We start from the raw sequence: 14489 nt of genomic DNA, 5'->3' as shown, positions 1-14489 counted from the left end.
ATTCTAATAAAATTAAAAGTATGAAGATATAGTAATTTTGAAGTTTTCAATTTTCGCTTTCATTTTTTGAAGAAATGTTTTTTTTTGTATATTTTTTTTTACTATTTTCACTACATCTATTTCATAAATGAGTGGCTAAAAATTAAAAAAAAAAAAAATTAATATTAAAATTAAAATAGACGATCCAACAAAAAAATTAAAAGATACATTCACACATACAATTTTTTTTTTTTTTTTTTAAAGTACTTGATTAGGAAAATGATAAGGATATGCTAAGTTTGGTGGAATAATACATTGTCTTCTTGTGTTTTTTTTCATTCCAATCACAATTTCATAAATAGCTCTTATATGTTTTTTATCATAGCATCCAGCAGTTATCTTAACTGGGAATATGCTTTTAAAAGTTGTTTCAATTATTCGAAAATCATTTGTTGTTTTTCCTTGGTAATGAATATAAACGATGTCTCCCTTTTCAACAGCAATATCCTCTCCATCGATTATATCTTTATATAATATTCCACTTCATAAAGTGAAATTTCAAATATATATATATATATTTATGTATCTTTTAAAAAATTATGTGTAGATATTTTTATATTTATTTTCTTTGAAATTCTATATTTATATTTTTTCTTTATATTTTTTTTCTTTTTACCTTTCTGTTTTTAAATAAGGGGTATCAGGTCTATATTTTTTTTCTAAATATGCATTTCTTTTTTCTTCTAAATAAAAAATGTTGATGCCTTTCGAAAATAGTAGTTGTTTTATAAGATATGAATTCACAGAAATAAAAAAAAACTTTTGAAAATTATTAAAAAGTATCTTTTTGTTTCTAAAATAGTACCTCAGTAATGAAATTTTTTTTAATTTATACAGATTAAAAAATATATATCCATTAAAATTTACCATTTTCATTTAATTATGTCATGTTGTTTATTCTTATATGAAATATTTTTCAATTTTTTTTCTTAAAAAGAATGATATTTGTAAATTGTCATAAATGAAAAAGAATTTCTTTTAAAATTATACACAAAATTATTGAATACAAATATAAACAATAAAAAAATATTTGGTATGAAAAAAAAAAAAAAAACAAAAAAAAATATCAAATAATTTAAAAGAAAAAATATATATATATATATATATGTACCTAAATAATTGTTAGGGAACTCAACAAAAAAAAATAATATATATATCAAATAATTTAAAATAAATAAAAACAAAAATAAGATTAATTAAAAAATAAAGTATAAAAAATAATGTAAAAAAAAATATAGAAAAGGAAAAAAAAAAAGCATATTATCTTTTAAAATTAATATAATAGATCATTTTTATGTATACTATTAATAAAATCCAAAGCATTAACAATTTTTTTATTTCTCCTTTGTAATTTATGAATTTTTAATAAGGTATTATTTTTGCATTGAATATTTAAGGATTCTTTATCACATATTACAAATGTGCGTGGAATTTTATCAAAACACTTATGATTATATAAAGTAGAATAATAACTAAAATTATAATCACTATTTAATTCATAAGATGTTTTAATTAATTTTACATCTATTACTTTAAATCTATTATTTTGAAATATAAAAAGAGAACACTCTGCTTTGGGCCAATTTATGAAGCTTCTTACTTTATTATGAATATATAAAGATGTTGAACAAAAGAAACAAATATACTTTTCATCATTTTTTATTTTGGGGGCGTAATTATTGTCTTTAAACGAGCTTTTGTTGGCAGTGTTTTCAAAAGTGGTATTTAAATTGCTTAATTTAAAATTAGTAGAGGAGAAAGAATTCTTTTTTTTATCTGGTATATTAAGAATATCATTAAAATCACAAAATTCGTTTCTATTATTTTGAGTAGTAAAATAACTATATGTATTATTTGGTGTTTCATTTAGATTTAATTTATAATTTGATAAGAAAAATATGTTTTTTATTAAGTGTATAATTCCTATTGTAAATAAAATGGTGATGATGTCATTAAAATTAAAATTTTTATCAAAACAAAAAGCTTTTTTTATTAAAATAGTACCGGCATCAATATTTAAATTTGTTAAAAATATTGTATAGCCAAATAAACTTTCATTATTTAATATACTTCTCTGAATTGGTGATGCTCCTTTATATAACGGTAGTAAACTTGGATGTAAAGAAAAAACATTAGAATTAATTGTTCTAAAAAAATAATTATTAAAAATTTCACCAAATGATACAGAAATACAAAGATCAAATATCTTATTTTTTAAAATATATATATCATTTTTTACTTTATCATAATAAAAAACACTTATTTTATTTTTTCTTGCTTCTTCTTCTATATCTGATCTTTGCAAAATCATATATCTTCCCTTTTTTTGAGGGCTTTTTGTTATAACATTTTCCAATTTTATATCACTTCTTAATTTTTTGATTATTAATAAAATTATTTTAAAACATAAATTGCTAAATTCGTTGCTTCCAATAAATAATAAATTTATATTTTTGTTATTAATGTACTTTTTTCTATAAATATCATATAGCATATCAATAATAGCATATTTCCTCTTATCTAATTCCTTTTTTATGTCTACATAAAATATTTTATTTCCTAACGTTTTTCCAATTATATTAACTATTTCTAAATATATATTTTCTAAATATAATTTTATAACGTTATTCCAGATACATGTTAAATTTAATATATATTTTTTCAAATTATTTTTTTTTTTTTTATTGTATAGATTTATGGTGTTTTCATCCTTAAAGAATAAATATTTGTTAGTATTATTTAATTTACTAAATATATTTATAATATTATTAATCTTTTTTCTCAAAATATAATTATCATAATTTTGATTTTTATCAAAGACATTATTCCATTCCTTTATTTCTCCAAAATTATTTACTTTTTTTTCTGATTCATTTTTTAAAGAATAGATATATGAATCATTGAGCTTTAATTTGGTAACATTTAACTTGTACTGTTTTAATTTATCATCACATAATATTTTAACATCAATTCGATTAATAAGTAAATTAAATTTTTTAAAATAATATTTTTCTTTATTAAAATATAATTTTCTAATGTAATCTAATTTGTAAGCATAACTTCTTAAAAATATTATAATAAATATTTGTAAAAAATATGAACTGATTATATTCATAATATTTTTCTTTTTTTTATATTTGAAAATATCACAAAATGTCCCTTGATTTTACTCTCTACTTTTTATATATTCATGTTTTCTATTTAAAATTATTGTAAAATTACATAACCTCTTTATATTGTTTTGATTTATTTTTTTAAAAATATTATTGATGTATTATTGAAATGTTTTTTAAATTCTTTTATAAAGTGTCATAAATACAGAAATATATAAAAAAGGATTGGCAATTTATACATAATATACCTTTTGGTATTTTAACAAGTAGAAAAAAAAAAAATATAAAAATAAAAATATAAAACTTAATTTTTACTATTTGAGATAAAATAAAAAAGGTAAAAAAAAAAAAAAAAAAAAGAAATACAAGAAAATTCAATAAAACAGACAATAAAAAAAAAAAAATGGATACAACAAAAAATAATTACAATAATATCAGTTTATACAAGAGACCTATAATACAATAAAGGTATTGCTATACTATATTATATTTTAATAAAATATTTTTTTCTATTTACTTTTATATTTCTAGAATTTTATCTTAAAAATATTAGCCATTTGTACACAATAAAATTGAAGGGACAATAAATTTCTCCACGTCATATTTTCTGTAATAAAAGGGAAAATAAGTGAATAAATAAAAGATATAAAAATAATAAAAAAAAGATAGAAGTATAAGTAATTAAAAAATAAGAATCCAAATATTTGATATAATATTTTATATATAAATTTATTTTTATAAATAGAAAAATAAAAAATATAATGTAATAAAGTAAAATAGATATGCAGTGAATACTTACTTTTTATTTTTGTCATCAAGAATGCTAAAATTAAGAACAGCCACATAAGAATTACATATATAACAACCAAACCCATTCTCTTGATTTAAATTTGAAAAGAATTTTGAATCATTTTCCATTTGTTCATAAGATAAATTTTCCTTTGTTATTATATGTTCCTTATTATTTTTAAAATTTGTTTCTATTGTAGATTGTTCAAAATCATTAGGTATATAACTTTGATTTAATTTTTTTATTTTTTCTAAATTGTTTGTTAATTCAATTTCTAAGCATTTTCTCAAAAATTTAGATTTTGATAAAGAGAATTTTTTGTGCAATTTTTTTCTGCTTATAGCTATAATTTTTAATTTATATTCGTTAGAATTTTTTTCTAAGGAATATCTAATATAATCTTTTTCAGTAAAATGTACTTTAATCAATGGACTTTCATAAGATATATTAATAGTTAAATGCTTTAAAAAAAATACTTTTTTATCAATTATAGATATTTTAAAAAAGAAAAGATCATTTAATAAATTTCTTTTCAGGAAATCTCCACAAATGTTACATAAAATTTTTTTTTTTTTATGTAGACAGAGAATTTCACTTTTATTAGAATATTTAGAAATTTCAAGAGATGATTTTTCTGGAAGCATGTCATCACTTTTTATATGAAAAATTTCTTTATACAATTTAGTATGAACAAGCATTTTATCACTAACATAATTACTAGCTTTAGCACATCCTTCACTAATTAAATAAAAATTTTCTGGTTTACTTTCAAATAAACAATGCAAATTTAAAAATCCAATACTTTCTTTTACAGCATCTTCATTATTTAATAAATTTTTTGTAGTAGAGTTTGGAAAATTACTTAAGCAATTTTCTTTTTTTTTAATAAAATTTATTTCCTCGTTATTATGTTTCATAAATTTCTCATTTAAGTTGAACATTTTATTTTCATCTAAATCTTCGTTAGATTTCATGAATGAAAAAACATCTATCTTCTGCTCATTCGATATATATTTTTTTTTAGTATCCTTAAAGAATAATGGATTTGTTTCATTTTCTTTATATTTATTATTAAAATTTAAATCTTCCATTTTATGCGATTTTATATCTGAATTGTTCGAATTTTTGTCTTTAAATAAATTACTTATTTTCTTTTTTATTATATTACTTTTTTTTTTTTTGTTCATAATATTGCTACTTATAGAATCATTAATAGAGTCATAAATAGATTTATCTGATTCACAAAATAATTTTGTAAAGGATTCAATTCTATAATCATTTAATGATTTATTTATGTGATTATTTGACACATTTAACATTTTTTCTGATTTATTTATGTTTTTCATTTTCTCTTGGGTGTCTTGTATAATATTTGCTGTGTTTAATGTTTTGTTTTTTATATTTATAGCTGACTTATTTAATGAACTTTTAACTGATTTATCTGTGAAATAATTGGTAGTATTGTTTATTGATTTATACTCTGAATCATTTACAGAATCATACAATGTTTCATTTTTTAATTCTGATATTTTTTCTTTTGCCTCATTAAAATTATCACTGCTTTTTAAACTTTCTACACTAATGGAATTTTCACACATAGGAAGGTCTTCTAAATCTATTAAATCATCCCTAAAGGGAAATATTTTCTCTCTTTTATTAAAATTTTTTGTTAATCCATCATTATTATTATTTTTATTATTATTATTATTATTACAAATTAATTGAATTTTATTTTTATTTTGTCTTCGGTTATTTTTTTTTTCATCAATAACTTGAATTTTCTTATCATTATTCAAAGAAGCATTGTCGTTTATTTGATTTATTAAAATTTGCTTATTAGAATTTTTCTCTGTATCCTTTATCGCTAATTTTTCTTCATATTTATTTTTAATCAAAAATAAATTAGAAGATTTTTCATAATTCTCACAAGAATTATTAAAAGATAAATTGCCTCTTAAAAAATTGTAAGTTCCTAAGTTTTTTGTTGAATAATAATCATATCCCTTTTTTTTTTCTATACTATTTTTTTCATTTATAATATCATTTACTATAACACTATAATCACATAAAGAATTTTCAATAAGAGATAACAATTTTAACTTTAAAATTTTGCTATCATTAAAATTATATGAAGTAAAATTTTTTCTATTTTTTTTTTTTTTTAACGTCTTTTCGTCGCTTTTTTTTTTTCGTTTTTCTAAATATAGTATTATATTAAATTCATCATCAGTGTAGCTAAGATTATCAGAAAAATTATTATGACGAATGCTTAAATTTGTAACTTTACTTAATTCTTCTTCAGTATTTTTATTAAGGTAATTATTTTTTGTATCTTCTATTTTTTCTTTCTTACTTTCATTTAATGAACTAAGAGATTTCATATTTGAATTATTATCTTTTATTATTTGATTATTAATTAATTTTTCTTTTTCTAATAACATTTTATTCTCTTCTTTAAGTATACTGTTAAAATTACTAACAACCAAACATTTTTTATTTTTTAAGCATAATTTGTTATCACTAATATCATATTCAATATGATTTACTTCTTTATTATTATATTCTTCAAAAATTTTTTTATTAATGTTTTCAAATTTTTCTACATTTTTAATAATATTATGGTAGTCTTTTTTTTTATTCATTACATTTTCTTGGTTCATTTCTTTTTTTATGTTATTCTCTTCATATGGATAATTTTGAATTTCATTTAATTCACCATTGTTATCATTAAAATATGTATTTTCGTCACCAAAATACGTTTCATTTTCACATGTATTTTTTTCTTCACATTTTAAATTGTTTTCAAATTCTAGTTTTTCTTTTTTTAGATTATCTATACTTGCATCAATTTTACATTTATTTAAATAATTTTTATTTTCATTTAAAATAGATTTATCTCCTATATGATTATTTTGATGTTCTACTCCTCTTTCATTTTCCTTTAATGTATTTTTTGTAATAAAATTAGAGTTTTTTTTATCTAGCATACGTAAAAACATGGTTTTTATTTTTCTAAAGCTTATTTTTTCTTTACTGTCTTTAAAAAAAAATAAACTACCTTCTTTCAAAGGTATAGTTCTACTTAAGTTATAATTAATTCTATGTATATTTATAAAAAAAAGGCTAGAAGAATCTTTTATATTTACATATAAAGAATTGTATGAATCTAGTATAATATAACCAATTTCTTTAGAATTCCATAATAAAATAAAATTAGAGTTTAAATCATTATGAATTACTTTATTTAATTTGGTGTTATTATCATTTAAGTTAGTTGAATTAACTCGACTAGAATAATTGAAACCAGTAGAATTTTTGTTAATTATATTGATATTCTCATAATTTAAGGAACTTTTTTTTTTTAAAAATGTTCTAGTAAAGAAATCTTTAGTTGCCACTGAATCAAAGTTTTTAATTGTATCATTATCTTCAATACTTAATGAAACAATATTGGAATTAATATAATAAAAAGCATCATTGTGATTAGGAGAAATATTGATAAATTTTTCATATCCATTTTTATTAATATGTATATTTAATGAGCTGCTTAATATTTGGTGCTTATATTTATTAAAAAATATTTTTTTTTTTAAAAAAAAAAAATTTAAACATAATGTAATATTGCTACATTGCTCTAAATGAACACCATTTAATACAAATAAGAATTTTAAACAAAAAATATTTCTTTTTTCCTTTATAGAATTGAATGTATTTATTATATTTTTATTAGTTGAAAATTTCTGTTTTTTGTTTTCTAAATTTTTTTTATTATTAAGATAAGCATCATCTTCAACCATTAAATAATCTGAATTACTTATATTAGGGGGAATGTTATAACATTTAGAAGCTACTTTATGAGAAGACTTTTCATATAATTTCTTTTTTTTACAAGACATTTTATCTAAATTTTCACTCATACTAGATTTATTTCTATTCTTATTGTAAACATTTGTTGTAATTATTTTTTGATTACAAGAACTTGTTTCTTTTTTAGTTTTATTTTTTTCACTATTTATGTATTCCTCTAAGTTATATTTTTTTAAGAAAGCAATATCTCTACAAGCAACATTTTTTAATGCATTGTTTAAATATTTTAATTGCTCTTTATTATTGTGCAATAATAAATTATTGTCTAAAATATAAAAATCTATTCCATCGTCATATATTTTTTCTATTTTTTGTCTTTTAGTATCTTTTTTCTTATCTTGTATTTCTTCTATTTCGCTTATTTTATGTTCTCTTGTTCTATATTCTTTTGCTTCATCATTTGAAGTATTCACTTTATTCAGTTCTTTGACTATTATTTTTTTACTTTTTTTTTTTTTTTTTAAAATTTCTTTTTTTTCAAAACATTCAAATGATTTACTACTAACGATACACTGTTTTTCATGTAAAAGATTATCTTTAAAATTACAAATATCTTTGTTTTTTATTTCCTCAAGATTATTATCGCAATTTTCATATAAAGGTAGTAATTTATTTTCCTTATGTTTCTTATTATAATTTTCATTTTCATTTTCATTTGGTTCATTTTTGTAATGAGTTATATTACCACTAATAATATTTTTAATTGATATATTTTTTATAATGAATGATGAGTTTTCCATACTACTTATTTTTTTGACAATTCCAAAAATATTTTTCATTATCTTTTTTACTTCATTAAAAATTAATTTATTATACACATTTTCATAGTGTACCACACTTTTTAAGCTTGGAGTATCATTATTAACATCTATATCATTATTGTAATTATTATTGATGTTTTGATTATATTCTACTAATTTATTTTTTTTTGAAAAGTTTTTATTAGATTCATTCAGTATCTTTTTCTCCATATTTTCTTTTCCCTTATTGCATAAGTAGTTTTTCCTATTTAATAAGACAGTTTTTTCAATATGTTTCTTTATTAAAGAAATTAAATGAATTAAAAATACATATAAATGATTTCTCATTTTTATATTTATAGATTTTCTTAAATCCTTTTTAGTAGTAATTTTCTTTTTTTCCTTATGAGATAATATAAATTTTTTTAATGAAGTGTTAACTTCTCTTATAGTATTATAATTAAAACTATCTTCTTTTGTGATTTTAAAGTAATTGTACTTGTTATTTCTGTTGCAACTACTATTACAAAAGGTATCTATTTTAAAAAAATAATCCTTTTCATTATATTCTTGAAGAAACAATTTAGTATTTACAGATGCCCTATAATATATGTTGTGATCTAAGTTAAAAAAAATAAAAATATAATCTGTTATATTATTTTCATTATAGAAATTTTTACTCATTATATTATCAATGACATTTTCCATTTCTATAATTTTTGTGCAAGAAATATGGTTTAAGAATTTTTGATAATTTTTCATATTTATACTATTAATTATTTGATATATTTTTCTTTTTATTATAAAATTATAAAAATTATTTTTTTCATTTTTTATTATATTAGGGTTATCCAAAATTTCTTTTAGCCTTAATAAGGTACATACAATAAATATATGTTGTATTTTGCTAATTTCGTTCTCAGACAAACATGATTTAATTTTATCATTGATATAATTTGGTAAATATTTCATTATATTATTTGACTTTTCATCATCTAGTCTTTGAAGATTTTCTATTATTTTATTAATAGGCAAATTCAAAATTAAAATTGAAGCTTTTTTATAATCATTATAAATATTAATGATATTTTCTATTTTATTTGTAGATAAATGTTTACAAAATACATTATATTCTTTATCATTTAATTCATTTAAAATAAGAATTATATTATTTTCATTTAATAAGTTGATTAACATCTTCTGTCTTTCTTTCCATATTTTATCTTTTTTGTCTTCTTTCATTAAAATGCTTATTAATTTTTTTGTTGGTAACTTTTCTAAAACATAAGTTGTATTTTTTAACGATAAATTATTTAAGCTAGACAAAATTTTATTTTCAGGAAGTAGTATAAAAATTTCCGTGAGTTTTTTAATAGATATCTCATTCATAATTTTTATTAGAAAATTTATCGGTAGTCTTTCAACAATTGATATAAATTTATTTACTGATACATAATTAATGTAGTGGATAATTTTTGTTGGTTCACATTCGTTTAACAATATCTCCATATTTTTATCATTTAAATATTTCATTATCTCAATTATTTCATCTGAATTAAAGGATTTATATATTTCAACAAAATTGAACGAACAATTTAGATTGATAGAATCAGCAATTTTTTTAGGTGGCAAACTTTTAAGAATTTTAATTGATTTATATAAAGGTAATTCATTTATAAGTCTATTGATTGTAGTTATGGATAAATTATTAGTAATTAAATGCATATTTTTAAGAGATAGAGAATTATGAAGAATATATAATTTTTCATAAGAAATTTTATTAGATAAAGAGCTAATTTTTTCTATTGGTAAGCATTCTATTATATAATAAAACCTGCAGGATGGAATAGCGTTTATTAGCTTTATAACAATTTCTTCTTTTATTTGATCAAGTATATATAATAATTTATTCTGGGGTAAATTTAATAAAATTCCTAAAGAATTATTAATAGAAACATGATTTATAACTTCTACTATTTTATCTTGATCTAATAATAAAATAAAATTTTTATAATTATCTAGATCCAGCAACTTTATTATATTATCAATTTTTTCTATTGATAAAAAGTTAAAATATTTTGTTATTTCCTTGTAATTTTTAAAAGGAGAAAACAAATTAACTAATTTCTCTTCGTTTAAGTATTCTATAATAAAACGCCTTTTTTTTTCTTCCTTTATAAAATTTACCAGCTCTTTAAAACGATCAATAGATAATTTTTCTATAATTAAAGTGATTTTTTCCTCATCTATGCTATTCAAGATATGTATGCATTCTTCTTTTGATATTTTTTCTAGAACACTAACTATTTTATCTAAAGGTACGTTTTGCATTATTTCTTTTAATTTTTTTTTTTCATTTTCATCAAAACTTGACTTACTATTATCATTATCCTTATGGTCACTTTTAAAAAAAGATTCTATTTTTTCTTCATTATTATCTGATTTACTTCTTAAATCTTCCATGATATCAAAAAAGCTTTCTTTTTTCTTTAAAAAAGATTTATTAGTGAAGCATTCACCTATTTCTTCTTTTTTAAAATTATCATTATTTCTATTGTTGATATTTGTTTTCTTTCCATTTGTATAATTATATTTTAGTGATAAATTTTTATCATTTTCCCCATTTTTTTCTTCAGATATGTTTGTTTTTTGATCTTTTTCCTTTTCTAGTTTTAATAAATTAAAATTACTTTTGCAATTTTTCTTTTTTTCTTGTATGCTTTTATTTATATCTTCTTCATTCATTTTAAGAAAAGAATTTCCATTTTTCTCAGTTGTATTTAAGGCTTCAGAGTCATTTTTACAGATTAAATCAGTAACTTTTTGTATTTCTGTATGTACATTGTTTTTATTATTTTTATTACATAATGTGTTTTCTATTGAAGCATTACATTCTTTATTTTCATTAGAATTTTCTTGTATCAAATTATCGTTTACTTTGATCATTGAGTTTTTATTAGTAACCTTTTCATTATTAACTATTTCTTGTTGATTAAATTGTTCTTGTGTAACAAATGATTTTGATATATTTTTTTCATCATAAGTTATACTTGGACTTTTTGAATCTTCTTCGTTATTGTTTATATTTTTATTTGAGTTTAAATAAAGATAGTTTATTAAATTACGATTTTCCATAGCAAGATTTTGATTTTTTAACTTTTTCTTTTTTTTATTTTTTATCCTCTTTAACTTATTTTTAAAATTTTTTTTTTTTTTCTCTTGTGATCCCATTTTGTAATTTATTTTTCTTTTTTTACGTTTAAAAATTAATTTATTCTTTTTTATTTTCTCATCTAATAAATTTTTACTCTCTACAATTATTTCATTTTTTTCTCCATTCATTTTAGAGAGCGTTTAGAGAGAAAATGTATTGGATAAAATTGCACATATATAAACATAAATATGCATATACAGATATGGATAATAACATTTAATATTTTTAATTTTGATGTTTGAATTTATGAAATATAAAATAATGTAATTTAATAAAAAAAAAAAATATTGAACAGAAAAAAGTAAGAAACGAAAAAATATATACTTGGCAAATGAGTTGTATCTCTTTAATTTATTAATAAACGAAACAGTAGAAATAATTATATTAAAATATAATAAAGAACTTTATTATGAGTTAGTAAGTAATGCATAAAAGAAATATTTATTTTTACATTTATTCTATATATATTACTAAAATTCTTTATATAAATTATAATTTTAACTTCTACTTCTTTCTATTAAGTAAGAAAAGTGTCATATATATATATATAAAAATATTAGCTTATAAAAAAAAAAAAAAAAAATACAAAATAGGATTTGGGTCAGTTTACAGAATAATTCTTTTAATAGACTTGAAAAGAAAAAATGAAAAAAATAATAAAACAAACTTAAACAAAAACAAAGATGCTTAATAATTGTCTTATAAAACATATATTTATACTTTAAAAAAAAAAAAAATACATACATTAATGAATTTCCATTAAATTTTTTTTTAATGTTTTATGAAATAACATGCTATAATTTTTTGAAAAAAAAGTATTTTTCTTTTTTTTTTTTTGTTAATAGAATTTGTTATTAAAATTATAATTCCTGCAACAACTGTTTTGTTTTGTTTTTTTTAAATTGCATTATATATATATGTACATTTTTCTAAAGAATGAATTAAATTATAAGGAACTCTAAAGAATTTAGGAAAAAAAAAAAAATATAGGATAAAAAATTCTACATTAAAGGAAAACAATTTTATTAAAAGTGCATGCAATAACTTTTCTTAGTTTTTATATTACCTTTTATGATTGATAACCATTTTTTTTTTACAAAATTATATTTATATATTTTATTTTATTTTTTTTTTTTTGTAAAGATCCTATCTTATTCCTAATAACCCAAATTATGTATAGACAATTTATATTTATTTATTCATAAGAAAGACAAACAACAGATACTTATATAAAAAAAAAAAAAAATACACCTTTATAAATTCTATTTATAAATAAAATTTAAATCACTTAAAAAATCATTAAGCAGTCTTTTTAATTTTTTTATTTGTAATTTCAACTATCATTTCAATACTTATAGCATTTTATATAATTTTTATTCCTTTAAAATATATTAAGAAAAAAGAAAAGATATAGTTACAATTTCTGTTATATTCACTTTTACTGAATTATATAGATGTGCAAATATTTCTATTTTAAAAAAAAGTAAAATTAAAGAAAATTTTTAGAATTTTGAGAAAGTTAAGCATACACAATGTATGAATTAAGAAACAAACAAAAAATAAGGTTATAGACTTTTAAAGTTACAAGTGAGATTTTTTTTCATTTTTTTCATTATTCTTGCAAATAAAGGAAAAAATAAAAACGAAAATTTCTTTTATAAAAAAAAGTTTTCATTTTTTAAAAATGCTCAAAATATACTGTTTTGGAAAAAATATATATACAACAGGAACAAAAAATCATGTAAGCCTATTTTTTTTTTTTAATGCACTTAATTTTTATATTGCTATTGTATTCAAAAAAAAAAAAAAGCTCATGCTTTTAAGTGCGACTAAAAGTAATTAAAGCAAATATATTTATTCTATAATATAAAACAAATATTTTGATTATGTTTTTATATTCTCTCCATAGAAAAAAAAATATATATTATAAAAAGATTACTTTTAGAATTTTCAGGAAATTTCGTTTTAATGATATAGAAATTTATTACAAAGTAAAAATATATTTGCTAAATATGTAATAATAAATTTTTTTTTTTTTCAAGAGCTTTTTAATATGTATGCAAGTATATTAACAACAAATGAAGCATAACATAAAAAAGACGCACTAAATTGATCTTACAAGTGTATCTAAACGAGAATGAGAGAAATTGTTTAAACTTATCAATTTTAAAACAATTTTAAAGTTACAAAAATATTATTCAATTTGTATTTTTCCTTAAAAAGATATATTATTTTTTTAAATTTTCTGCTTTTTTTAGCAAAACATGATTGAGAATTTTGTATATTTTTAAAATACATTAATAGATATGATAAGAAAAGCCAAAAGCTTATATAGTTGTATTTTTTTCTTAATTTTATTTTTAAAATATTTAAAAAAAAATATTATATTTTTAATGAAAAAAAAATTTAATAAGATATTTTAACTTAAAAAAAAGAAATTATAAATTTTCCACTTGTAATTTTGTTTTAAACTTTACTATTTTATCTATTATTATTTAATTGATTTTTGTTATTTCTTAAATATAAAAATAGTATTCTTTTGTGTTAAAAAAAAAAAAAATGCGAAAAACAAAATTTGGTTCAAATTATTTACTATAAAAAGAAAGAAAAAAAATTCGTGAAAAAAAAATATAGTTATTAAAATTAATTTTTTTTTTTTTTTAAATCTTTCGAAGATATTTATATAATGAAGAATAACTTTTTTATAGCAATAAAAAAAAGAAAAT

The 14489-nt window shown here is 18.3% G+C and overlaps 3 protein-coding genes across 3 annotated transcripts; all 3 read right to left on the bottom strand.

Annotated features, from left to right (window-relative positions):
- Positions 1-12: 12 nt before the first annotated feature.
- Positions 13-909, bottom strand: PRELSG_1411200 (peptidyl-prolyl cis-trans isomerase, putative; the record flags this gene model as incomplete). Its single annotated transcript, XM_028679162.1, has 3 exons — positions 13-135; positions 247-520; positions 656-909. 3 exons carry the CDS (start codon positions 907-909, stop codon positions 13-15), a joined length of 651 nt encoding a protein of 216 aa, XP_028534903.1.
- A 403-nt stretch (positions 910-1312) lies between these two features.
- Positions 1313-3154, bottom strand: MTFMT (methionyl-tRNA formyltransferase, putative; the record flags this gene model as incomplete). The annotated part of the gene is made up of 1 exon (XM_028679161.1): positions 1313-3154. One exon carries the CDS (start codon positions 3152-3154, stop codon positions 1313-1315), a length of 1842 nt encoding a protein of 613 aa, XP_028534902.1.
- Positions 3155-3701: 547 nt separating this feature from the next.
- Positions 3702-11891, bottom strand: PRELSG_1411000 (conserved Plasmodium protein, unknown function; the record flags this gene model as incomplete). The annotated part of the gene is made up of 2 exons (XM_028679160.1): positions 3702-3759; positions 3952-11891. 2 exons carry the CDS (start codon positions 11889-11891, stop codon positions 3702-3704), a joined length of 7998 nt encoding a protein of 2665 aa, XP_028534901.1.
- Between the last annotated feature and the right edge of the window lie 2598 nt (positions 11892-14489).

This window comes from Plasmodium relictum (assembly GCF_900005765.1).
Source record: "Plasmodium relictum strain SGS1 genome assembly, chromosome: 14".
NCBI lineage: Eukaryota > Apicomplexa > Aconoidasida > Haemosporida > Plasmodiidae > Plasmodium > Plasmodium relictum.
The sequence above is the reverse complement of the archived record's forward strand: the minus strand, read 5'-3'. Positions and strand labels throughout refer to the sequence as shown.